This window comes from Canis lupus, chromosome 8 (assembly GCF_011100685.1).
Source record: "Canis lupus familiaris isolate Mischka breed German Shepherd chromosome 8, alternate assembly UU_Cfam_GSD_1.0, whole genome shotgun sequence".
NCBI lineage: Eukaryota > Metazoa > Chordata > Mammalia > Carnivora > Canidae > Canis > Canis lupus.
The window spans coordinates 42,472,024-42,496,282 of NC_049229.1; the positions used below are offsets into that span (position 1 = coordinate 42,472,024).

At 41.7% G+C, this 24,259-nt stretch overlaps 1 protein-coding gene across 11 annotated transcripts in view; it reads left to right on the forward strand.

Moving 5' to 3' along the window:
* RAD51B (RAD51 paralog B) overlaps nucleotides 1–24,259 on the forward strand; it is a 683,946-nt gene that overhangs the window by 415,163 nt on the left and 244,524 nt on the right. For all 11 annotated transcript variants that reach the window (XR_005363452.1, XR_005363449.1, XR_005363450.1 and 8 more), the window contains one exon: nucleotides 1,667–1,763. Coding sequence is in view for 6 of the 11 variants with exons in the window: in XM_038545044.1 (XP_038400972.1) it covers nucleotides 1,667–1,763 (97 nt within the window). In the remaining 5 variants the exon portion in view is untranslated. The remainder of the gene's footprint in view (nucleotides 1–1,666; nucleotides 1,764–24,259) is intronic.

Consider the following 24,259-nt stretch of genomic DNA (forward strand, 5'->3'; position numbering starts at 1 on the left):
TTCTGTTTATTGACTATTTACTATATGCCACACATAATGTTAGGTGCCTCACATTGATTATTTCACTTAATTCTCATAACAATTCTATAAAGATGGGTATGATTTTACATATGAGCAAGTGAAGCTCAAAAGTTTAAATAACTTTCCCAAGGTGTGCAGTGTCAGAGTCAGAATTTGAATCCAGTTTAATTAAACTCCAAAGCTCATGTCTTACATAATAAAAAGAGAACATTATTTTTATTCATACTCCTAAAAATGAACAAGAGAATTGTTCTTGAAAGAGCAGGCTATTATTTGACTGTGTAAAGCCTGTAATTGAAGACATATTGTATGTGATTCTTACCAGTCCAGATGAAAAATAGCAACGCAGAAGAGAGGATAAGATGGGCAAACACTCTGCAGAATGCTGCAGTATCTGACCATCGTTTCAAAGTAGTTGGAGACTCATAAGCCTAGTTGATACACAGACACCTTGCAAAGGTTGTCTTTGCTAATAGAGTACTTCATTTCTTTGCCTGACCTTGCCATTATGCTCCCCTCTCAGCTCTCAATTAAGCTGCCAGTGGTAGAGGATTTATGATGTGTCCCTGGTTCATTCAAGAGACAGTGACAGAGGTGTGGCTGAAAAGCCAGACAATAAAGAATGGAGACAACTTCCATTTCTGTTCCATTTTGGGTGGCAAAAAAGCCATAACTGACCCTCAGGACAAACCAAAACAGTCCAACTAGATGCTCATTCCAGATACTAAGTGCCTAGTACCCTTTTCAGAAGGGCCATTTCCTCTGAGTAACCAGGATGCTCACAGTTTTTAGCATGGTGCAGATACCGAACCTAGGGAAACAATTGTGGTGTTAGTCAATGTAATGTTCCAGGGATAATTTGTATTTTATTCGTCCTTACAGGTTTCTAAACAACATAGTAAATTTTATAAATAAGATTTTTAAGGAAGAGAATAGTTTCTCAACTAAATCAAATGCCTCTGCGTGGCAGTGGATAATATGGATTTAAATGTTATGAACCTTATTTTGTATAGGTGGGATTATATTAATTTGTGTTTTAAATGCATAGTGAGACTGGAATTTTTTGTTGGAGTTCAACAAACCTATAAGAACAGTGTGATTCCTTTACAGACGAATCTCATTACAGTTTCACAAATTTGGAAATAAAGCCCTGACTTTGAGTTAATAAGAAAGAAGCCACAGGCATCCAGATGTTAAATTATTGCTTTTATTTAGCACTAGCAATATCTTGGCTTGTAGATATAATCCTAAACATTGAAGTTTGATAAAATGTGTTCATGTGCATCTTCATTCTCTGGTTAGCCTTCTGTTATTTAGCTAACATGACAATGCCTCTCGGTCTCAATTTATTCAGCATTTAGAAAGAATCGATTGGTAGGTTAAGCTCTAAAAGAAGCCTCTTGCCTGTTTTCTGTGTTTTGAATGACTTGTATGATTTGCCAGATATTCTGGCCTTCAGATAAAACTGATGGAAGTAAAAAACAAACAAACAAACAAACAAAACTGATGGAAGTCAGAACTGGGGTTTTCCTACCTGTGTGCTTATCAGTCTTCCACTGAACCACAGTCTGTCCTCTGAGAACTCTAATAATTAATTTGGTCTCTTTCTTTTCCCTTCCCCCTCCTCCTCCCTGTCTGTTCACAGGTTATCTTGACGAATCAAATTACAACGCATCTAAGCAGAGCCCTAGCTTCTCAGGCAGACCTGGTGTCTCCAGCTGATGATTTGTCCCTGTCTGAAGGTAAGGGATCTGTCCTAGAGGGGCAGAAACTTGACACTGACATATAGCCCCACTGCCTCTCTTCTCTGCCTCTCTGCCCCCTGTGGCTCTGGGAGACTGGGCTCAGAGGCCCTGGCCAGCGAACCCAGCCAGAGCCTGGCCATTTAGGCTTAGCCAACTTCCCTGGCATCTGATCCCTTGTATATGGAGAGGCTCTTGCCCTGTCTCTAGAGGCAAACTTCCTTTATTGTCTGAGTGAGTCACCCTCACAGACATCCATCACCTCAATCTTGAAACTGGTTACATCTCCATAGGTTGATTTTGGGTCCTTGGTATAAGGGCTGGCCAACTGCTAAGTGACTTGATTTTTGAGACTGATGCTCATAGATTGGCTTTATTGGTTTGGACTGGCTAAAAGTGTATACCAGTGTCATGTGCTAGAGATGTGGCATTCCCAACCAGCTTTACAGAAAGTTTAAGAAAAACTCTCCACGTTGGTAAGTCTGCAAAATTTTCTCCACCCTCCCATGCTAGCAAAGGTCAGGCTGTCTATGGTTTACGTAGCTAGGGGAATTACACCACTGAGCCAGTGGGTGGTTTCTAGTTTTATTGAAAGTTCTTATGTGACATTTCTGAATTCTGCTAGCTGTGGGCTGGATAAATGTTCATAGCTATGACAGACCCCTCTGCACTTCCATTTTCTGAGAAGTATTCATGAGGGAGGACTTGGGACTTATAGGCCTATCAAGGTTCCTGACTGCCCAGGTGGTCTTCTGTGAATTGTCTGCAGTATATGGGCTCAAAAATTGGAAGGACCACAGCCCTGCTTCTTGGTGGTGTTTTTCAGAGCAAAAAAACTAATTATTTATTTATAAAAATTCTAAAATGCTCTGTGTTCCCTATTTCCCCATTCAGTAATATGTCATCTCTCCCCATCATCACCTAGACTGAAAACCTGAATGAATCATTTATTCCTCCCTCCCTACACTCCTCTCATCCAGTCTTTTTGATTCTTCTTTCCAAATATATTCTTCCTCTGCCCCCTCTTCTTTGTGTGGGGCTTGAACTCATGACTGAGATCAAGAGCGGCATGTTCTACAGACTAAGCCAGCCAGATGCCTCTTCTTTGTAATTTGTATTGTAATCAGCTGACCTAGTGAACTCACAGCTGGATTTTTTGTATATATTCCAGAATGGACTACCCAATCCAGTGTCTCTACCATTTCTATTACGCCACTACCAAATTTAACTCTCCAACTCTGGCTTCCTTTTACTGTGTCTCTCTCCTACTCAGAAGTTTTGGAATTGTATTAGCCCATTTTCTGAGAATGGGCTAAAATCAGTAAGCCGCTTTTAAAATATCCAGGCATTTGTGGTTTGTCAGCCTGAAACCTGCCAGGGTGGAAGTATATACACCACAGGAACCAGCACGTGCTAAAAGTCAGGATTTTCTTGCTTTTCTTTTGTGTGGATTGGTTTCCTAAACACCACTAGAGACAGTGCCTCCTCACTCCTCACAGTCTGCCCTTTCCTTCCTAATCCCCTTGGTTCTTGTCAATGCCTGGGTGAAGCTCCTCCATCAAGTGTGCTGACTTTCTGCCTGCCACTCCCCACTCCTGCCCCGTGTTGCTGTACATACAGACAGCCTCCTATCTAGAACAGCATTTCCCTTTTTCACTTGTACTGCTTCCTTTCTTTTCAAATCCTTCAACTCAGTCAAGGTTTATTTAAAGACCACATCTTCTGCAAAACCTCCTTATTTGTTCCAGTCTGAACTCCAGGGAGGTCTCACTCCTTCCTCCTCCTCCTCGGTGGTTCTTTTACCTGCTCTGCTTTATAAAGAAAAAGTCTAGGAAAATTAACCTAACTTCTCATGGTTTCCTGCCTAGATTGGCAGATTTTTTTAAGGGCATAGGCTATCTTGTATCCTTTTGTATCCTGAGTGACTAGCCAAGTTCTAGGTACAGGGTAAGCGGTAAATAAATGCTAAGTGGATGCCATGGTAGTAAGTACTTTGTAAACAGTAACAGTGAGATTGACATGAAGAACCTCATTAAAAATTATTGTGATTATTTCACATGTACACACACACTCAATTATTCAGCTTTGAGGAGAAAAAACAATCTTGTTTCCTTATTTATAAACCAATAAGTGATAGTACTTTGGTTTGTCTTGGCTTCCTTGGTTTATCCTAAGCAAAGAGGAGAAGCAGAATAGAGACAAAGGAAATTGTGTTGGGGCTCCAGGGTAACTGCTTCCAGAAAATGGTAAAGTTGTATTCATGACAAGGGGAGATTTACCGGCTTATCATTAGACAATTTTTTTAAATGATGAAATCCTAGGGGGAATGGAAACAATTGTTTTTCTAGATCTTTCCTTTGCATAGCTGAGCAGGTAAAGAGGCTTTGGAAGTATTTTTCCTGAAATCTATAATGAAGTTCCTTACCAGTGAACAAAAATGGGCAATTTTCTTAAAACATTTATACCTATTCAAACACATTGCAATGGTTGCTAATGCCACTATGGTTAGTAAATTACTTGGTTGTTTCCAGTATCTGTTGTATCAACTTTGCTATTGTGTTAATTAGCCTTGTGAGCTTGGGCGGGTCTTTTGATGACTTAAGGCCTCCGGTGTTTTTTTTCTTCTTCTATTAAATGACAGATTGGAAATATAAGATTGTTGAGGTCTTTTCTAGCTCAACCATTCTGAGATCATGATGTGGGTCTGAAGATCAGGAGCATTCACTTGTTGATGGGGTTTTAAAATTCTGTCTTATGGAATGAGAAGAATGGCCTTGTATTTTCCTAGGTTAAGCATAATAGAAAGGATCTTTAGGAATCTTAGCATTGATACTTCGGCATACCTATTAGAGTATAGCTATACCTCTCCCCCATTGCTATCTCCTTATTTTGTAAACCATTATGCTCTTGTCTGTCTGTCTCTTGCTCTCTGCCTTTTTCTCCACACAGACATGTACACAAGAAGAAACATGAGCAAACCAGTGAGAGTGAGAAACAGTGAAGCGGTGAGCTCAAGGTCCACCCGTCGTGTAATAGATTTCAGCTGCAGAGCAGGGGGCACAGCTTAAACAGTCTCCCTTGAAAACAGTTGTGGGGTGAGAACAAGCGGCCAAGAGCAGCCAGCAATAAAATGATCTGAGTTGACCTAGGGAAATACCCAGCAGGGGCCAATTCAGGGAAATGAAGTCCCTTCTGCTCTGATGCAGAGCAGGGAATACAAGTGACCTGGCCCAACTGAGAGATCTCTTCCACCCCAGCGGATCCTGTACTATTAATATCTGCCAGCTGCAGGCCCAGAGCATCCCCCTGCTGAGATCAAAGAGCCCCTATCTTAGCTGGAACAAGGTCATCTTCACAGAGCTGTAAAAGCGAGCCCTGGCTGGCTGCAGGGACCTCTATGGGGGAGGAGAACTCAGGAGATGGGGAGGTGCTCTCTCACGCTCCTTTAATCTCGGCTGACCAGCTGTTGCCCTCCCAGTATTTGTAAAGTTGAGAGTTCTTTGTTTTTGTGTTGCTAGTTTGTTTTTGGTTTTTTTTTTTTCCTTATTAAGTTTATGGCTGGGTTGTTGCTTGGACAATGTAGACCATGTTCACTGCTTGGTTCCATGGTATGATTCCCTTCATTGGAGTTTCATTCCACTGTTGCATTACCTAGCTCCCAGGTAGAAGAGCCAAAGAAGAGAGATGTAGGCCCCAGAGGTCAAGGACTTTCTCCATATTGCTCCTGCCCCATAGCTTTGTGCATTGAGAAGGAATCAGAGGGCTGATTGAAATTTGAATTTTCCCTATTTCATTAAAATAACTTCTCATAGATGCAGTATGCTTGTCAGTTTTCAGCTTGCCTTTCACAAACATTATTTCACTCAGTGGGAAGAATGGAACCTTCAAGACTTAATACAAATTGACCAAAATTCACTGCCCTATGAACTGAACCTAAGGGCAGAAATCCAGATGTCTGGTTTTATAATCTACATTGTTCTTGCCCAGGCACTGTGAATCAAAGTATTTTCTTCTTTAGTTTTTCGTTTTGTTGACAGAAACTCAGGCAACTAGATTATTACAAAGTTGAGTGACTGGTTATTGACTCAGTTATTATGATTGTTCTGTGGCCAAGGACATGTTCCTTAGATGCCCTTGCCAGTTTTTCCTAGTGAACATCGAAAATACTAAGGATGACTGGATCTCCGTTCTAGGGAATATCCCTTTTCCCTGTAATGATCAGTAGAGAAAGGATCTAACAGTCCAACTGGCCTAAGACTCTATACCCTGTTCTGAAGTCACCTGGGATTTGGGCAGAAGGACCGGCTGGGCTCCTGTCCACACAAGCACAGTTGGTAGGTGAGGTTGACGTCTGGTGACAGTGGGGCCTGTGTAAGATTAAAGCTCTGCTCAACCTACACCGTTGGCTTCTTCTCCTCTGATGATTTAATGGGATAGCAGTCACTTCAGTATGATGACCTGGCCCATTTCAGGAGCCCCAGATGGCTTTATGGAAAGGAAGACATTATTAGGCTGCCATCCTGGCATTCAGCATCTGGCATGTTAGTATCCTTTTATCTGCATTAATATTTTTTGATGGACAATAGCACTCAAAAACTAAAAATTAAAAGTGCATGGATGGGTAAAGGAAAGAACACAAGAAAGAAAGCAGTACTTACTAGAACCGAGAGTGGTTTCTAGTTTTAGTAGTGGAAGCCTTTCTATTCCAGTTGGATTGATGGCTGATTTCATGTGCAAGAGAAAGTATTTTGGGATTCATACTCTTTAACAAACCATCCCTGCAAAAAGCTGGAGTCCATTTGAAAGATTATATGCAAGTGCATGGCTTGTGTCTCTTTTAAAATAAATTCAACAAGCAAAAGCAGCTCAGAATGGTTGGGGCGAATCAGGGACTCATGGTTGTGAAAGAAGCAGACTTCAAAGCATGGTATGAATTTTCAAGTTTTATTTCCACTCTTGCTTTCCAGCTGGATCTGCTCTGGATTTACTGCAGGATGTTTGAAAATGTCGCTCCCTGCTAATCTCAGACAGTTGCTATGATCAATGGTTTCTTTCATTTCCGATAAAAAAACACTGGTGTTTCTGCTTAAATTGTGTGTACTTTCAGCTTTATTATTATAGTTGTAATTTATTGTCCAGCATTACCCAAATTTGTAATCCATTAACCACAGACTTTGGGGTGGGTTGGTCAATTTAGCAGAGCTCTCTCCACACTTGAGCTCCAAGGCCCTCCACAGCCCAATCCCAAACTAAAAATGTGCATTGGTTTGGGTAGGACCTTGTACAAATGAGTATGGGTGGAGCAGCTTTAAAAATCCACCTCTCAGGGGTATGGTGCAGGTTGGCTGTAATTGCTTTGAAAACATAGTGTCACCATTGTGACAATGAGGTTAATGTTAACAACTGTGATCAGCATTGTTGACCTTAACATTTCTGTAGTATTTTAGAATGTCTTAAGATGATGAATCACTAAAACCACCTCAAGCCACTGAAGCCTGAAGGAGAGAAGGGAGCTAGCTGCTCAAAGGCCACACAATAAGTGGGAAGTGGTGGTGCCTAGAACAAGTTAGAGCCTGTCCTGTGAAATCCTAGATTTGGCTACTGCTGCCCCTTAGGGTTTTGGATAAAAATGTTTAAGTGTCCTGGTGACCTTTCAATTTCTGATTCCAAAGCCACAGACATATACCGACACACACAACCTCACATGCTTCCATTCACAAGGAACACACACCTATCCATGCTCTACCCTCCCTAGTATTCAAGAATCCGAGGCACTTAGCTGGGTGTATATATTTCTTCCAGCAACTGTTCAGATGCCATGAAAGGCCTAATTTATAGAAAAAGATTAAAAGCACCAAAACCCTATATTGTTTGGCTAAAGAAAATCTACTTATTATATGAGGTAGAGGCAGCTAGAATCGAGAGAGGGTGGGCAGAGCCTACAAAGGTCTGACAAGCTGTGAATCTTAAAAGGGAGAAGAACGTGCTGAAGATGTCCAGCAGGGAGACCAGGGGGTTATAGGATCAAGGCAGAAGGACCAACAGGAGAGAAAAAGAACATTGAAGTCAGCCACTACGAAGTATTTCTTGGTCAGGAGCTCTATTTTTCTAGTGATAGTTTGCCAAAGAGAGACATATTTGAAGCATGAGGTGCATTACGATCAAATGAGAGGAGACAGAGCTTTCTTGGGGGGCAGTCTTTGAGATGGCTCATGGGAAGGCTGGGCTAGAAAATACTTTTGTAAGTATTTTCCTCTTACCCTCAGACTTCTTCACTACTTAGGATTTACTGGCTAATTTCCCAGATTTACACATGTTCCTGTTAACATCTCAGTGTCATGAAGGCAGAAAGGACAAGATCACCAAAGCCAGTTTTGTCAACTACAGAGAAGAGGGGCCAGAAGCCCAAGAATGGGATCCAACAGGGGGTGTGATCCCAGAGGGCTTCAAGTTGGAAGGATTTTCTGAGATAAGCTCCATGTTTACCATCATCAAAGAGAATTCAATACCAAATATGAGAGGCCTCTAGGTCAGAGATCATAAAGAAGGGATGAAGGGCTGGTTTCTAGGAGTGGTGCCCAGAGAATAACTTAGTTTGCATTGTAATGTGACATGAAAAACATTCAGAATGCATTTGTGATGTTTACTAGGATTTGGGGAGGATTATAACGGGGTCTGGCAAGGTGGTCTAGCCCAAGGACAGTCCAGCTGAGCTTTGACCAAGGCTCAGGTCTCTCTGAGGGCTTTGCTTTTCCTCATTTTTCTGATAAGCCACTAAATAAATTCTAGTTGGATTAAGCTGCATTTCAGTCAGTTATACTGACATTTCTGATGCAATAGCTGCATTCCTGCATATATTAGCATAGTTTTAGAGCTATGGCCCCTCCAAAAAAAACTCTTTTTGGCTGGATGAAGAGACTTTCCTTTTTTTTTTTTTCTATGAAGAGACTTTCAAGTGCCTTCCAGCCGACGATTTTATGAGTTGTGGAGCCTCTACTATATGTACTATGTTAATGTTATAGGAAATCCAGAAATGAGCAAGATATGGTCCTTGCCCACAAGATATTTACAGTGTAATTTGAATATAGTTCTAAAGGAGAACATTATTGGTAGAATGTGGGTGGTGCTTTCAGCCAAGATGGTATGCACCACAGCCTCCGGGATTTAGGAAGAGGAGCACATCTCTTTCAGCAGAGAGGAATCCGAAGGGCCAAGGGAGGAAGGTGTAAGAGACAGCCCTGAGGGATAGATAGGATTTCAACAGACAGAGAAGAGTAGAGATCAGGAAATGCTATGCACTAAGACATTAAGTTCAAACTGGGCCATGTCCTGCCCTTATCTTTTGTCATTCTTCCCCTCTCTGTTCTAGCCTCATAGCCCACTCTCCTGTTTCTCAAATTCACCAAAGTGAATTTGGTGGGCTTTTGCATTTGTTCCATCCCACTGACTGGAACACTTGTCCAGATCTCTCCATGGCCTCCTCTCTCACTGCATTCCGTCTTGCTCAAGTGTCATCTTCTCAGAGATGTCTTCCTTCACCTCTCTAAGTTGGGACCCCTGTCCCCTTCCCATCATCTTCTATCCTCCAAGCCTGCTTTATTTTTCTTCATTGCCCTTATCACTACCTGACCTCATATTATAAATTTGTCTATGGGTTCACTGTCTGCCTCCTGTGCTTTCATATAATTTCCTCAAGGGCAGGGACTCTTCCTTGGTTGCTCCTGTATTCTGTAGTTCCTGGAGAATACTCAACAAATATGGGATCTGTGTTGTAGGGAAATGCAGGATATGCTGGGAAGAGGGCAAAGAAGCCTCACTTACCTGGGGTGGTCATTTACAATAAATCTAGAAATAGATTGGGGCCAGACTTTGAATGCCAGACTGAATTTAGATTTTCATGCTAAAATGATCATAACTATACCCTTTCAAGACCTGGATGAGATGTGTAGGATGATTTAGAGGTAGGGAGATTGGAAGTAGGGAGACAATGAACTCATCAAATATTTAGGGAAATGGGGCACCCATTATGCACCAGAAACTATACTTAGTGCTAAGTATACAGAGATGGAAGAATGACATTGTAGATAGAGGATGTATCATTATCAAAGATATGATGGGAAGAGCATGGTCATTTGAAAAACTGCAAGAATTCCTTATGGCTGGGAGTACAGGAGGGATGTATGAGAAATGCAAGGGATGAGACTTGAGAAGCAGACAATGTGGATTATGAACATCTGGCATGCCACAGTAGGGAGTTTATGATTTTTCCTGAAGCCCTGGTGAGAAGAATGTGAGGATAATCCATTGGCAACACGTCATTTCCTTGATCAACATGATTGATGAGGCTTATTTGACTGGCTAGGAATGTTTCTCTTTCCTCCCTTACAGTTCCATGTGCATCCCTTCCAAAGCCACATGCTCAATCAAGGAAGATGGATGATCTTCCCAGATAGAATAGGGCTGTTCTTTTGTCAAGGATATGCAGAGGTTGTGTTTCCACACCAGAACCTTTATTCCAGTGGTTCTCAAACTTCAACCTGCATCAGAATCATCAGGCCGGGGGTGGAAAATATTAATATACACATTGCTGGGCTCCCACTCTGAGTTTCATTCAGTCCTGGGAGGGGCCAGATAATTTGAATTTCTAACACATTCTTAGAGTTGTTGTTAATACTGCTGGTCTAGGGACCACACTTGGAGAACTACACTTTATTCAGTGAGTCTCTTATCTGTATTAGACACCAAGAATACCAAGATGCATGTGTCTCATCTGAGCTCTCAAGGAGATTTTTTTTTTTTTTAGATTTTATTTATTTATTCATGAGAGATACCAAGAGAAAGGCAGAGACATAGGCAGAGGGAGAAGCAGGCTCCCTGGAGGGAACTTGGTGTGGGACTTTATCCCAGGACCCCAGGATCATGCCCTGAGCCAAAAACAGATGCTCAATCACTGAGCCACTCAGATGCCCCAAGAAGACTATCTTAAGAGAGGATATAGGCATGTTAGAAGGACTCATGGTCCCTGTTTTGTCACCAGTGGTGTTTTCTTCAGGCTTTGTCCCAGGTCTGTGATAGCATAGTTACTACACTCTTTGGGGCCTTTTTGGTAGCAAGAAACAGAAAGCCACTGGAGTTTGCTAACAAAACATTAGGACTATTATTAACAGTAGCTAACAGTATGGACCACATATTGTATGTCTGGCATTGTACATCCATTGTTGCATTGAATCTTTACAATACCCCTCTGAGGTGGATGGTAATCACTATCCTATTTTATAGATGAACTGAGGCTTAGAAAACAACACAATTAATAACCGAGCAAGGATTCTAACCCAGAAGGCTGGCTCCAGAACTTAGATTTTTCTCCACCAGGTTCTTCTGTAAGGATACATGGCTGTGTGCAAGCAGGAACTAAAATATGGCCCAAATACATAGGAATTGGAAAGATTGAAACTTAGGTCATTCTCTTCATTTTTCTCATCCCTACCTCAGCTTTCCATGGCACTGGCCCTTGACATTATGATCTGGTCGGCCCAATTTATCTCTTTACACTTGGTAATTCTGTGGATGGGTTGTCCTTTGACCCTGTCACCCGTGGCTAAGAAGTCATATGAACATCATATCTGACGTATCTTTTCAATGAGGTACATGGATAAAGGGCACTTTCCTTTTATAACAGGTTATGTATAAGGGCAGATTCCCCTACCCCAACATAACATCTAGTTAAGAGAACTTTGTCCAACTAAGCAGATATCATTATGAATTTACTTATAAACCCAGAGGTGTGTGTACCCATCAGAGGTGTGTATCAATACCATCAGTCACATCCATTCTCAGAATCCTCTCCTCTTCTTGATCAACTTTTTGGTATTACTTACCTATTGCTAGTCCATGCCTTTTTTATTTTATTTAATTATTCATGAGAGTCACAGAGAGAGAGAGAGAGAGAGAGAGAGAAGCAGAGACAGAGGCAGAGGAAGAAGCAGGCTCCATGCAGGGAGCCCAATGTGGGACTCGATCCCAGGTCTCCAGGATCACGCCCTGGGCTGAAGGCGGTGCTAAACCTCTGAGCCACCTAGGCTGCCCTAGTCCATGCCTTTGAGCCAATACACTGCTTAAAAAGACAAAACAAAACAGTAACATTTGAAAATATTTTTTTCCCAGTTTCAGATAACCATCTGGTTCTTCTTTGTATCTCCAGTCAACCCTAGAGTTTTTCTTTAGGGGCAAGAGAGGTCTCTTCTATTTATCTGGAACCTACTACGATTCTAAATAATTATTATCTGATGCGACATGAAGCCTAAGCTTACCTGTGTGTAAATCACCTCCTATTCAGGGACATGTGACCAGCATATTGAAACAGACTCATCCTGTGGTCAGTCATCATTTACCACTGCTTAAGACAAGATAAGCCAGAGAAGCCAAGATGAGAGCTGGGTGACAGAAATATGTGCAGTGGAAAACTCCAGATCTATAAGTTCCATCCTTTCCACAATTTATGACATGCTCAGAACAAAATTACTCCCTAAGCTCAGGAAAGGGTCTGAGTTTTATGGGTTAAATGCAAGTGTGTGTGTGTGTGTGTGTGTGCGCGCGCACGTGTGTGTTAGGGAGGGGCTCCTGTGTTTTAATAGAAGACTATGCGGTCTTTTTAGGTTCTGATATTGATTTTCTTAACCATGTTTCTAAACTAATAGACCCATACGAGCAGCTAAGAGGATCTGAGTTTCTTGGGAGTATTACTTCTAGCCATAGAGGACGGGTGATACTCAAGTGGGCCAAGAATTAAGGAAACAAACTTTATTTTGTTTTTAAATATAATATATAGACAAATGAGGCTAGAAGCAAAGTAAGTGGCTTCTAAGTTAATCGACAAAGAGTATATGTCCCCAAGATAGCTGTAGACCAGAGATAGAATAAATCATTGAAATCTTTAAAGTTAGAGCCCAGGAAACAAACATCAATGAATAAGTGGCTGCCAGACCTTAAGGGGTAGATCCAAAGCCCAACCAGAAAGACCCTCTTGGCTCCTTCAGGCACCAAACTGGAACCAAGAAAAATAGCTTATACTTTGATATGATGATACAAAATTCTGATAAATTAGCAAAAGGAAAAAAAAATCTTGTGGTCATTAGAAGGTAAACTCCTTGAGGATAGGAATCTTTATTTCTTTTGTTCACTACTGGATCATCAGAGCCTATTATACTGCCAGGTATAGTAGTTACTCAATAAATATTTGATGAATAGGTGAGGCACCTACAGCTACAAAGTGAGGGCAATCAAAGAATTATTTATTTATTTATTTATTTATTTATTTATTTATTTATTTATTTAAAGAATTATTTAAAGCTTTGGATATGTATTTCCCTTAAAGAAGCATGAAACCACTATTGTGATTTTTCTCACCAAACATAATCATATATGCTTTAAAATTCCTCCAAAGTGCAGTCAGCTTTAACTATGTACCTGCCCTGACTATGTGACAAAGTACATTAGGCAGTGCAGGCAAAGTGTCAGAAGGGACAGAACAGGAGCCTAATAACTCTGCTTTTGAAGAGGAAATCTCCCCCATTTACACCAGCATGGCAACGGATATTTATTAGGGGCTTACTATCTACTAGGTCCTATGCTAGGCAAATGCTAAGGTACAAAGACAAAAGCTACAGTCCCTGCTCTTTACAAAGCTCACAGTCAGGTAGGGGAAAGTGTGATGGAGGAGTAAGCAAAGTGTGCTCTGAAGGCTCTGGGTGGAGGATCTTGCTGGGAAACACACAGGAGTACTGGTTTGGAGATGGGAGTTCTCTAGGAAGGCTTTCCAGTGAGAAGAACCTTGAGTTGTACCTTGAAGGATCAATAGCAGTCCCAAGAGGAGAAAGAGGATGGCAAGGTGCTCCTGGCCTCGAGAAAAGCCCATGTAATGGGCTAGAGGTAGGGCATCACAGGAGACCCGTGGGAGGGGTGTTATGGCTGGCATGGAAGAGAGTGGCATGAGGTCCGTCTGTCAAGATAGGCAGGCGCCAGGTTGTGAAAGGTGTTACTCATCATGCCAGTAACTTTGAATTCTTTCCTGAGGATGAGCGGGGAGCCATTGAAACAGGCAAGAGACAGGTTTGTTTTGTGGTTCAAAGAGTTTTCTCAGAGAGTGATACATAGGTTAGAGAGAATGGGGATGAAAGCAGAGAACCTGAATTTTGATCTCTTTGAGGAGAACCATTTTTGAGTGGGAATAGCCTTAAATTTCTCAAGGTAAAGGAAACTTCATAATAAGCTTTAACCATCCTAAAGTCTGGGTGGCCCGGTCTGGTTTTGATTTTCCACCTCATCAACCTGAGAGAGATTTCTTTGGTGCATCACACCTCTGAATAGCATCAGATGAGCCTTCCCTATATCAAGGCACCTTATAGTTAGAAATGGCTTCTCTGTAATTCTTTGCCAGGTGGTGAGAAAAATAGCAAATGATTTAAGTGGCACTATGGAAATTAATATGTTTTGTGTTCCTTTTGTTATTGATAATGATGAGTGTCCCATATGTGTCAGATACTATACTAAGCATGAAAATTGTCAACAGCTTTGTGGGGTTCAATTACTATCTCCATTTTAGAAACAAAAAAAACTGAAGCATGGAGCATTTATATAAGCTGCTGATGGTCAGCTAACTAGTGATTAGCTGGGATTCAAACCCAGAGAGTCTGGCTTCAGAGTTTGTGCTGAAGTACAGTACAGTACAGTATACTCACTTCTACAAGGTGATCATACAACTACCTCATTGAGCTTATGATCACATATTTCTGCCTGCCATTGCCAGAGTTGAGAGGATCCCAGGCTAACTGATATGATAATTGTGATCATTTTTTTGTAGACACCCTGAAATGTCCTTACAGACAGACATTAGAGAAGAGGTGTTTTTAAGCAGTAGACAAAGCACTGCATTTGGAATTAGGAGATCTATTTTCAAGGACCAGCTCTGCCACAAACCATCTGTGTTATTTTGAGCAAGTCACTTAACTTCTCTGGGCCTTGATTCCCTCCACCACATATGTAGGGTGCTGCCTTAGGTGATGTCTTGTGAAGTTGGCTTCTTCAAAGGGGAAACTGATATTTTCTTTTTCAAATTTCAGGCTTCTCTTTTTCTCCTTTAAAGATGAACAAAGCAAATCTCAGGCTGGACCAAGCTCTCTATTTACATTTGGGCACATCCTTTTGTCACTTATTATTTTACTGGTTATGTAGAAAGCAATCTTCACATTTTTTTGAATACACACCCATCATCTTTGGGCACACTACCCAAAATATATAAAACTGCTATCTGTGAATTACAGAGCTACTATGCTGTGAGGTTATATAAAACACACCAGAAATAGAGGCCTTAAAAAAAGAAATAGATTCTAATATTTTCTTCCCACATCCCAGTGAGTCATCGTATGGCTGCCACTAATGTCATGGGGACAGTTGGATTTTCTCCCTTCCTTGTTTTCATTGTAGCATTCTTTACTGTCCCCAAAAGAATGAGACTTGAGTGTCAGCTCCATTCTTTCAATTGTTCATTCATTCACGTATGAAGCATCTGTCATGTAAAAACCTAGCTGGGGGGATCCCTGGGTGGCTCAGCGGTTTGGCACCTGCCTTTGGCCCAGGGCGCGATCCTGGAGTCCCGGGATCAAGTCCCGCGTCGGGCTCCCGGCATGGAGCCTGCTTCTCCCTTTGCCTGTGTCTCTGCCTCTCTCTCTCTCTCTCTCAAATAAATAAATAAATCTTTACAAAAAAAAAAAAAAAAAAAAAACCTAGCTGGGTGTTCAGGGGTAACAAGAACAATATTAGGCTTGGCCTCTGCCCTCTAGAACATAAAGACTAATTCTAATTTTTGTCAGCCTTATCTTGGAATCCTAGAATTCCTTCATACCGTAGTGAAGCCAAACCTTACATCTGAACAGGGTGTATGTGGTGTACCACAGCGGATAGGACAGGAAAAGATAAGAAATGAAAAGGCCAGAATATGAAGTCCACACACATGAGCCAGTTAAAGTCACACTAAGCATAGACTTAGTGAGTTGCCAGGATGAGGGGGGCAGATTTTAAATGTTCTGGGGCACTCATGGAAAGGGGAGACCATCACAATCTTTTGGTGGCTTGGGCCACCATCTTAGGATATGAGGACATCGTGAAGATGGACTCCCTGACCAGTCTGTCCTGAATCACAGTGTGTGCAGGGCCCTATATATCAGCCCATAGATAACCTCCATCGCTCATAAAAGTACAGGCTATAAATTAGCCACGCATTTTACTGAGGACTCACCAGACTGGCCAAGGTAGCTCTGTGTAGCTTAGCACCTGTGGTGGGTGACTGTTTTTCTTGACCAGTTGTTTCATGAGCACCAAATCAGATAAACTGCACTTGGTTCCTATGCTCACTCCAGACACAAACAATTAAGCACATCCTGTTGGAATAGTCATGTTAGGGAACCTGGCTTTCCTGTGCTGATCATCTGGTTTTCCTGCCCCTCCGGGTCAGAGTTTGGAGAAGCTGTCGAGGCAACCTTGAGAAAGCTGTTAACCCTTAAAAGGGGTTTAGCTGTTCACCAAATATATTCGAAAATGGTTTGCAGCCAAAGCCTTACCACATATGACAGTTTTCAGTAATTATCAAAATCAGGATTTCATTAACTTTACCCTCTATTCAGTGCTGGCTTAGAGAAGTCAGAGGTTGTGATTAATGGATCCTTTCTTTTCTGGTTTTTATAACCAAGTTGCCCTCTCAAGCTGAGGTAGTCACCTTGTACCTCAGTTTATTCATCTGTGATCTGCGGTAAAGTTGCTGTGCTTCTGGTGAAATTCACAAACAAAACCTCATTTGGTTGGGTTTCAGATTTTGTGAGAAATCACTTTCCTTCATGAGAATACACAGGTCAGCTGAGACTAGCATGATTGATTCTAGAAGAAGCCCAAGCTGAACAGCTCTCTGAAGGAGTCATCCGAAATTGGTACACATGACCTGGTATGGCCTTTGCCCAACTAGCATTGGGAACTACAGCAGGCATGGAGGAACTGTGATCTTGATATTTTGCCCTACAGATAAACATTCTTAAAAATCTAAGCATATGTGGAATTTGTGATAAGAATGTATTGGGGAAATCTTTGAAAACGTGGAAGTTAGTAATGCCATCTCTTTGGGAGGATGTACGTCTTTAGAGACTGATGTGAGATTCCAGGGAAAGGACTTGGTGGAGAAAGAGCTGGAAGTGTATGTTCATCACTGGAGGATAGCTCACTGTGTGCCAGGCCATGGATTGCGCCATCAGGAAAGGAATCTAGAAAGGTGAGGAGACTCGTGAGAAAGAAGGTGACTTTTGTTGACAGGTCACTGTTGTTCAGATCCAGTGAGGATGAGAAAGGAAAGCCATAAGCCTATATGACAGGTTCTTTTGGATTGGACAAAAATATTGATTTTTTTTTCTATCTGGAATTTGACAGGGTCAGTTCATGTCTGGGTTTTCAGCACTTAATACAGGGCCCTTTTGTCTAGGGAGGCGGCTGGACTGGTTTTTCCTCCAGGCAGGTGCACAGAGGGCGTTTATTGTAGCCTGAAACACAAACACCAAGCCCCTAGGCCCCGATCCACACACTCTCCAGAGTGGCTCAAGGAAATAAAGTGAACAATGTCTCTTGCAACAGGCAAGCACTGTAAATGCCACTCCTGAATGAAATATTTCTTAAAACTTTGTATCCGTAACTCGATCATCTCTTAAAACTTAATTATATGTTGGGGGAAAAGGAAGCTATTGGCTCCTCCAGCTGTCCAGGTTGAACAAGCGCGCACAATGGAGCATATCCGATTCTCGGCCTTACTTAGGTAATCAGATTAATATCTCCTGAATTGAATTTACTCTTTTGATATGGAGTCTTTCAGTTGCCTTGTTTTACATCTCGAATTCTGACAAAGCTATGCGGCCTTTGAGTAATTTCCCTGAAATCTATATGCGGGAAGCCTGTTCTCTTTCGAGCACTTTTTGGGACTTGTACCAATTAAATCTGTTTCTGGCACACTTTTAATGGCATACTTTCCCCTGAATCAACAATTGCTCCAAAATCTGAGGTCATTTGTTTAATTTAAAAGCAAAGGTTATGAAACAACCATTTCAGGCTTCACCAGCCAAGCCCCTGTGGCTTTGAAAGGGGGCAATGAGACAGGGGCAAGGCTAGTAAATTGGATTTCTTACACACAAAATAAATTAATTACTGTATTTCTGTTAAGTCAGTATCAGACCAGGTCTGTCCACACCATCTCTGCCAACCTTGCTGTCCCTTTCTCTTCAAACACACCCCCTTCTTCTGGGGCTTTCATACTCATGATTGAAGTTCACCCTTTTGCTGTTGTTCTTGCAAAACAAACATCTGGACTGGATTTTTGTCAGCTGGAGTTGAGAGAGAACTGTAAATGATGCAGTGATTTTTTTTTCATCCTTATTAAATGTATTTATAGCCAGTCTGAAGCCAGGAAACATGTTTTTAAATGGCTAGAGCCCTTGATTGGAGGTTCTCAAGGAACGTACAGTTGATGGTGTTTTTCCCCTTGCCATGTTCTAAATAATACAAGGATAGAATTACATAATTCCTCATTTGGGTGGTTGTTGGTGTTTTTGCTTTTTTTTTTTTTTTTTCCCTGAAGGACCCTTCATTAGGACATTTCTTTTTTTTTAATCTTTTTTTTTTTTTTAAGATTTATTTATTTATTTATTCAGAGAGAGTGAAAGAGAGGCAGAGACACAGGCAGAGAGAGAAGCAGGCTCCATGCAAGGAGCCCGATGTGGGACTCGATCCCGGGTCTCCAGGATCACACCCCAGGCTGCAGGCGGCGCTAAACCGCTGCACCACCGGGGCTGCCCCATTAGGACATTTCTTACGTCAGAATTCTTCCATTGTATTAGCTTATCCAATGTGCCTTTCTTTCCATTGGTGAGAGAAAAGGGGATGTAACTGGGAGGGTATTTCTGAAAATTACAGCAGTGATGGAGAGTGAGTTTCTGGTTGTTTGAGACATTAACCAATGGCATGGGCATTTTCTTTTGCCAAAAGAACACAACTTGGATCCTATCCTACCTTTTCCACTTAACAACCTCTAAAATCTGAAAGCTGCAAATCTTAAAGAATTTCATTCATTTTCTCATTATTTAAGATAATAAAGGGTTCCACAAGGGGCTTAGGAAAATAATTTATAAAATGCTTTGCTGTGCCCTTAGACCTTATTAAATCACCATGCCTTGGGGTTTATATAATTATTTAAGAAACAAAAACCTTCTAGAGGAAGCTGAATCACATGATGATTAATTTTTTTTTTGAGATCCCTTCCACTTCTATGATTTGAGATGATTCTTTGATTTTCTTTCACTGTCACTTAAAAAAAAGAGTAGAAGGCTGTTTGGGAATAAGGTTTGTTACCCACAGACATTTTCTTCTCCAGAGAAGAGACTGTTCTATTTCCTGCCAGTCATACTTCGGCTGGAACAATAGCGTTTAATGTTCTCCATCTTGCTAAGCATTAGTCTCTGTTGTTATGAAAGTGAATTGAAAACAAATGCACTTTCTATTGGAAAAGCCACCATGGATCTCAGCTCATGGACAATACTGAGTGGGAGGGTGTTATAAAACAGAAGGGACATCCTTGCTATCACGTGGAATACCAGCTACTTCACCACCAGGCCTCTGAACAGCTCTGTATTATTTGGTTTCTGCCACTTGAAAATTGCTGTTCCATATTTAGTTCTTAGAAATGTTCACAGATCCTTTAGAGAATTATCTTGCTAATAGACTGGGAAAGCTATTCTTACAGCAAGACCCTTCATTAACTAAGAGGGCGTACAAGATAGCTCAAGTTCTCTACCAAGAAAGTCAGCTCTGTTTCATCTGTCTGATGGGGAGTGTCAGAGACAGAGCAGCCTCACTGCATGTGGATTTCTGCTGCCCACTTTCTACTTACTGAAGCAGGAGCCGACTCAGTGGCCCTGGTACTCGCTGTGAAAGGAGGACAGGGAGGTCATCACTCATCACCAGCTTCATGATGCAAAGGGCTGTGCATCAGAAAACAACAGGCCCAAGGATAGAGCATTTATTTTCAGGTGGAGAGAAAGGAGAATCACAGAGAGGTAGAGAGATGTAAAAGGCAAAGACGGATCCAGCCGGGCATTAAACACCACTGCATCTTCCAAGAGCAGAGAGCCAAAAAGTTCTGGCTAGTTGTAGCTTTCATTACATTTGGAGAGGAAAATCAGAGGGTGGATGAAGGTACCTGCAGAGTAGTTATTAAAGGCTGCTCCATGCTAGGGGTGTGGAGTTCTCTGTGCTTAGAAACTTCCACATTATTTTCCTAACAGCAACAATAATGATAAGGATTGTTAATTGCTTTTACTAAATCTCCCTAAGGATAAAGCATCTTTAAATGCAGTATCCTTTGTCATAAAACATTGCAACTTAGAGTTGGGATCTCTATCTGAGATCTTGTGAAGGAATAGACACAGCCTCTGGTGTTGGACACTAACTAGTTCCTCTAACCAAAAGAAATGAATATTCACAGAGATGCCTGGGTGGCTCAGTGGTTGGGCGTCTGCCTTCAGTTCAGGGCGTGATCCCAGGATCTGGGATCAAATCCCGCATCAGGCTGCTTGTGGGGAGCCTGCTTCTCCCTCTGTATCTCTGCCTCTCTCTCTTTCATGAATAAATAAATACAATCTTAAAAAAAAAAAACAAATGAATATTCACAGCCAATAGTTATTCTAGCATGCTTAGGGAAATCCAAGAGAATGTGGTAACATTATATAAGGAATATTCTTAGACTTACCAAAACATTATATGTAAATCAAGTTGACTAGCTATCATAGGAAACATAATTGAATAAGATTTTTTTGTAATTTGATTTTATTCTTCTATATTTTGTGTGAGTTTGACACCATTGTCAGGTATGAACATCTTTCATTTATGTTCCTGTTTTCTATAATTTAAGGCTTTAAAAATTGCCTCATAGAGGCTCCTGGGGAGACTTGTAAACATCATGAGGTTACCTGCTTCTGTCCTGTGCAAATCTCTCCTTCCTCTGGCAAAAGTGGAGGCACAAGTAAGATCAAACTCTCTGTTCCTTCTAGGATAGAAAGGATCACATCAAAACTCTTTGGGCTGTTTGCCCCTCTGGCACCCAAGCCTGATTTCCTCTTAGCACCTGATGAGTTTTTAAGTGTTCTCCTTTTTCATCCTCCATGCTTGCACTTTTTAGAAAGCCACGAAGCCTGTAAACCACATGAAACATCTGAACATAATATATTGGACAACTCCACGTTATTGTCAGGACTATTGCAGGTCTAAGTGCCTGATGTGGGACCAGTCAGGGTGAAGGTGAGGGGGAAGAAGGCAGTCTTTTTTTTTTTTTTTTTTTTAAGATTTTATTTATTTATTCAAGAGTGACACAGAGAGAGAGATTGGCAGAAGCAGGCAGGGGGAGAAGCAGGCTGGCTCCATGCAGGCCCAATGTGGGACTCCATCCTGGGATCCCGGGATCACGCCCTGAGCCAAAGGTAGATGCTCAATCACTGAGCCACCCAGGTGTCCCGAGGGCAGTTTTTTTTTACACAGTGGATGGCCTTTCTCTCTAAGGAAAGCTAGTTTGTCTAAAACAAAAGAAGCTCTATAGAGTGGTGAGCAGCCTTGGGTATTCAAACCAGGTTCCAGGCTGTTCTTTTGCTCTTTCCCACTTGACTCCTTTGTGAACCATTTCACGTCCTCTCTCACAGGTGTTTTCAAGACATTACAATCATGGTGCAGCCTCTTCTGTGGAGAAAGTTCAGGCCATGGAGTTCCCCCAGCTGGGAGCCACTCTATCATCAGCATATCAGAGATGTACCTCATTAGCTAGTGGCCTTTCTTCTATCCCCTCATACTTCCTCATCTCCCATTTATGTAGCCCTGTACACCTCATCATTGTATGTGTGGAACTTATTCCCTCCAGAAAGTTTCTGTGCATGGAGGAATGTAGACTAGGATGTTGGTACCATGTCCACTTTGTTAACTGCAGCTCAATATGTAATCTAGTAGAAAAGACAAGACCAACAAAATAAATTTTAACAGACTACTCCTAGGCAGCTTTGTCTGAAAAGGAAATAATTATTTTTAAAAAATGAGACTTAAGTAGGCCATTTGGAAAGCAGGCAGTGACTATTTTAAAGGCTCGAAGTTCTTAACATATGTGTGTGCCTTTTTTCCCTCATCTCTTGCCCATAGATAATAGTTTACGTCAAGAGAAAATTCAGGAAAAAAAGCCTTTTTTTATTCCCAGGAAATCTGGCCACTGTGTTCTGCAGCCAGTGATAAATGACAATGCCACCAACAGTGACCCAGGACATCCTGAATTCTTGCTCTTATGAAGAGCTTGCATTCTCTTTTCAAAGGGTATCCTGTTCCTATTGCAATCCTCATGCTATCTCAGCTCAAGATCATCTCCCTCCTCCCCCATTATCATACTTAAAATAGCACCAGTGCTGTTTAGAAGACTCTACACATAGATGTTGATATCATGATGGGGTGTGTGTGTGTGCAAGGGCTGGATGAAAAAAGAAGGTAGGTGAATATTGGTCCCAAACGTATTATAATTCAGCAAAGCTACCCATTGAAACTCAGCTCTGTGATTTCAACTTATGTTGTGTAAATCAAATATTATTATTATTTTTTAATCAAATATTATTTTGTCCATTTGTGGGCTTAACTACGTTCTGTACATCCACCAAGGTCCCGGTTTATACTGAATAGTAACACCATGAAAGCGAAATGTATTTTAAGAAAACAAATACTGGCGAAAGGCATTGCACCCAAGAGTAAGTTAGACTTGGACCAGCTGCTTCTGATGAGGAAGACTGAGTCACTTAGTGGGCACTGATACGACTTCCGGAAGCGGGAAGAGCAAACTTTGGTCCCCTGGAGCCTCTCAGTTGCTTTGTAACCAATGTAGAACCAGTCCACCGTTCTACTTTCCTACCATCTTCTGGTTTAAAACAGGTCATAAACTAAAACCTAATGGGAGAAGACTCTGTTGCTTTATCTTTGTCCCATCAAGTCATCAAGGCAAAGTTGGTAGGAAAGTCAAGTTTACAGAGACCATGCAGACCTTTCAGTCTTAAACCCTGCCATCCTCTGCCAGTGGCTGGGTCAACACTGATGCCTCTTCTTATGCTCAACTAAGGTAGTTGGACCTTCAGGGAAAAAAGAAAAAGCCCAACCTTAGAAACCATGTAGATAGTTCTCAAAGCCCAAGTCTTGTTAGAATGTCTTGTCAGCAGTTCCTTCCACAGTGTGTGAATTTTGCCAGCAGGGCCATCAAGTTTTTACTGTTTCTCTTCTTCACAGTCTTGTTCTGTTTGATTCACTTGGCACTGTCATAGCCTTTCTAGCTGAAGAATTAGTGGAAGATAATATATTGCTAAGAGCAATTTGGAGAGTACTGAAAAGATTAGGAAAAAAATGCAGGGAGGGGCCGTTATTAACCAAAAGAGTCTAGTTGTAAGTATTAAGCTTGGAAGAGAAGAATTAAGTCATTTGAGTTATCTATGCAAAATACCTTTGTTTTACCAACCATAGAAAAGGCCCTTGCTTGGGGTGTCTTGGGGAATCAGATCCTGGGGTGGTTCCAAGCTCCGTGGTTGCTGACTTCCTGCACTGTGTATCAACCTCTAAATGGCTAGAACTGTTTCAAAGTTCAGAGGGAAAGGAATGATAGGAGTTTTGAGGTCTTTGCTGGTTTCTCATTCAAAACATGACTTCAATTCCAAGCAGCCAATTACAATGGCGATTGCTTTTACCTGGTGAATTCTAATCTTCTGAATGGGAGCCACACTGCATGTGTATGGGGGCCTTCCCATCTGCCTCCTTTGTAAATCTCTTCTTCTTTCAGTGCCTCCAAACTTGGGCCCCATAGAGGGGTATGGCAGCTGAATGTCATGCTCTTGGGCCTTGGTCCAGACATGCATCTTTCTGGAAGGAAGACTGAATCCCATTCTTAAGTCTAAAGTTCCTCTTGATTAGCAGCTCCTTTTGTTTGTTGTTTTTAACGGCATCTCTGTCTTTGGTGGGTAGCTTACAGGGATGTGTTTGAGAGCTCCTTCCAGCTGGGAAGTGGCCCAACTCCCACCAGCTGAGTTGGGGGATGGCTTCCCTTTAGTTCCGCTGCTGCCTGTGGACTATGAGCACTGTGCTTCCAGCCCTGGCCACAGTGGCCCTTGTCTGCTGTGCAAATTTGGCTCTGTTCTCAGGGTTTTTATTCTTCAGCCATCTGGGCATTTTGAGCACCCCTCTTATCTTAGTACCTTGGCACTCAGGACCACATGTCATCCTATCATAGAGATGGAAACAAAGGAATCCCTCACATTTGGCCTGCAATTCCCTTGGAACCATCATGGATTGAGAGATAGTTAAGGAGATTGTGGGGTGGGGATAGGTCTGGGGTGATATAAGTGGTTTTGCTGATA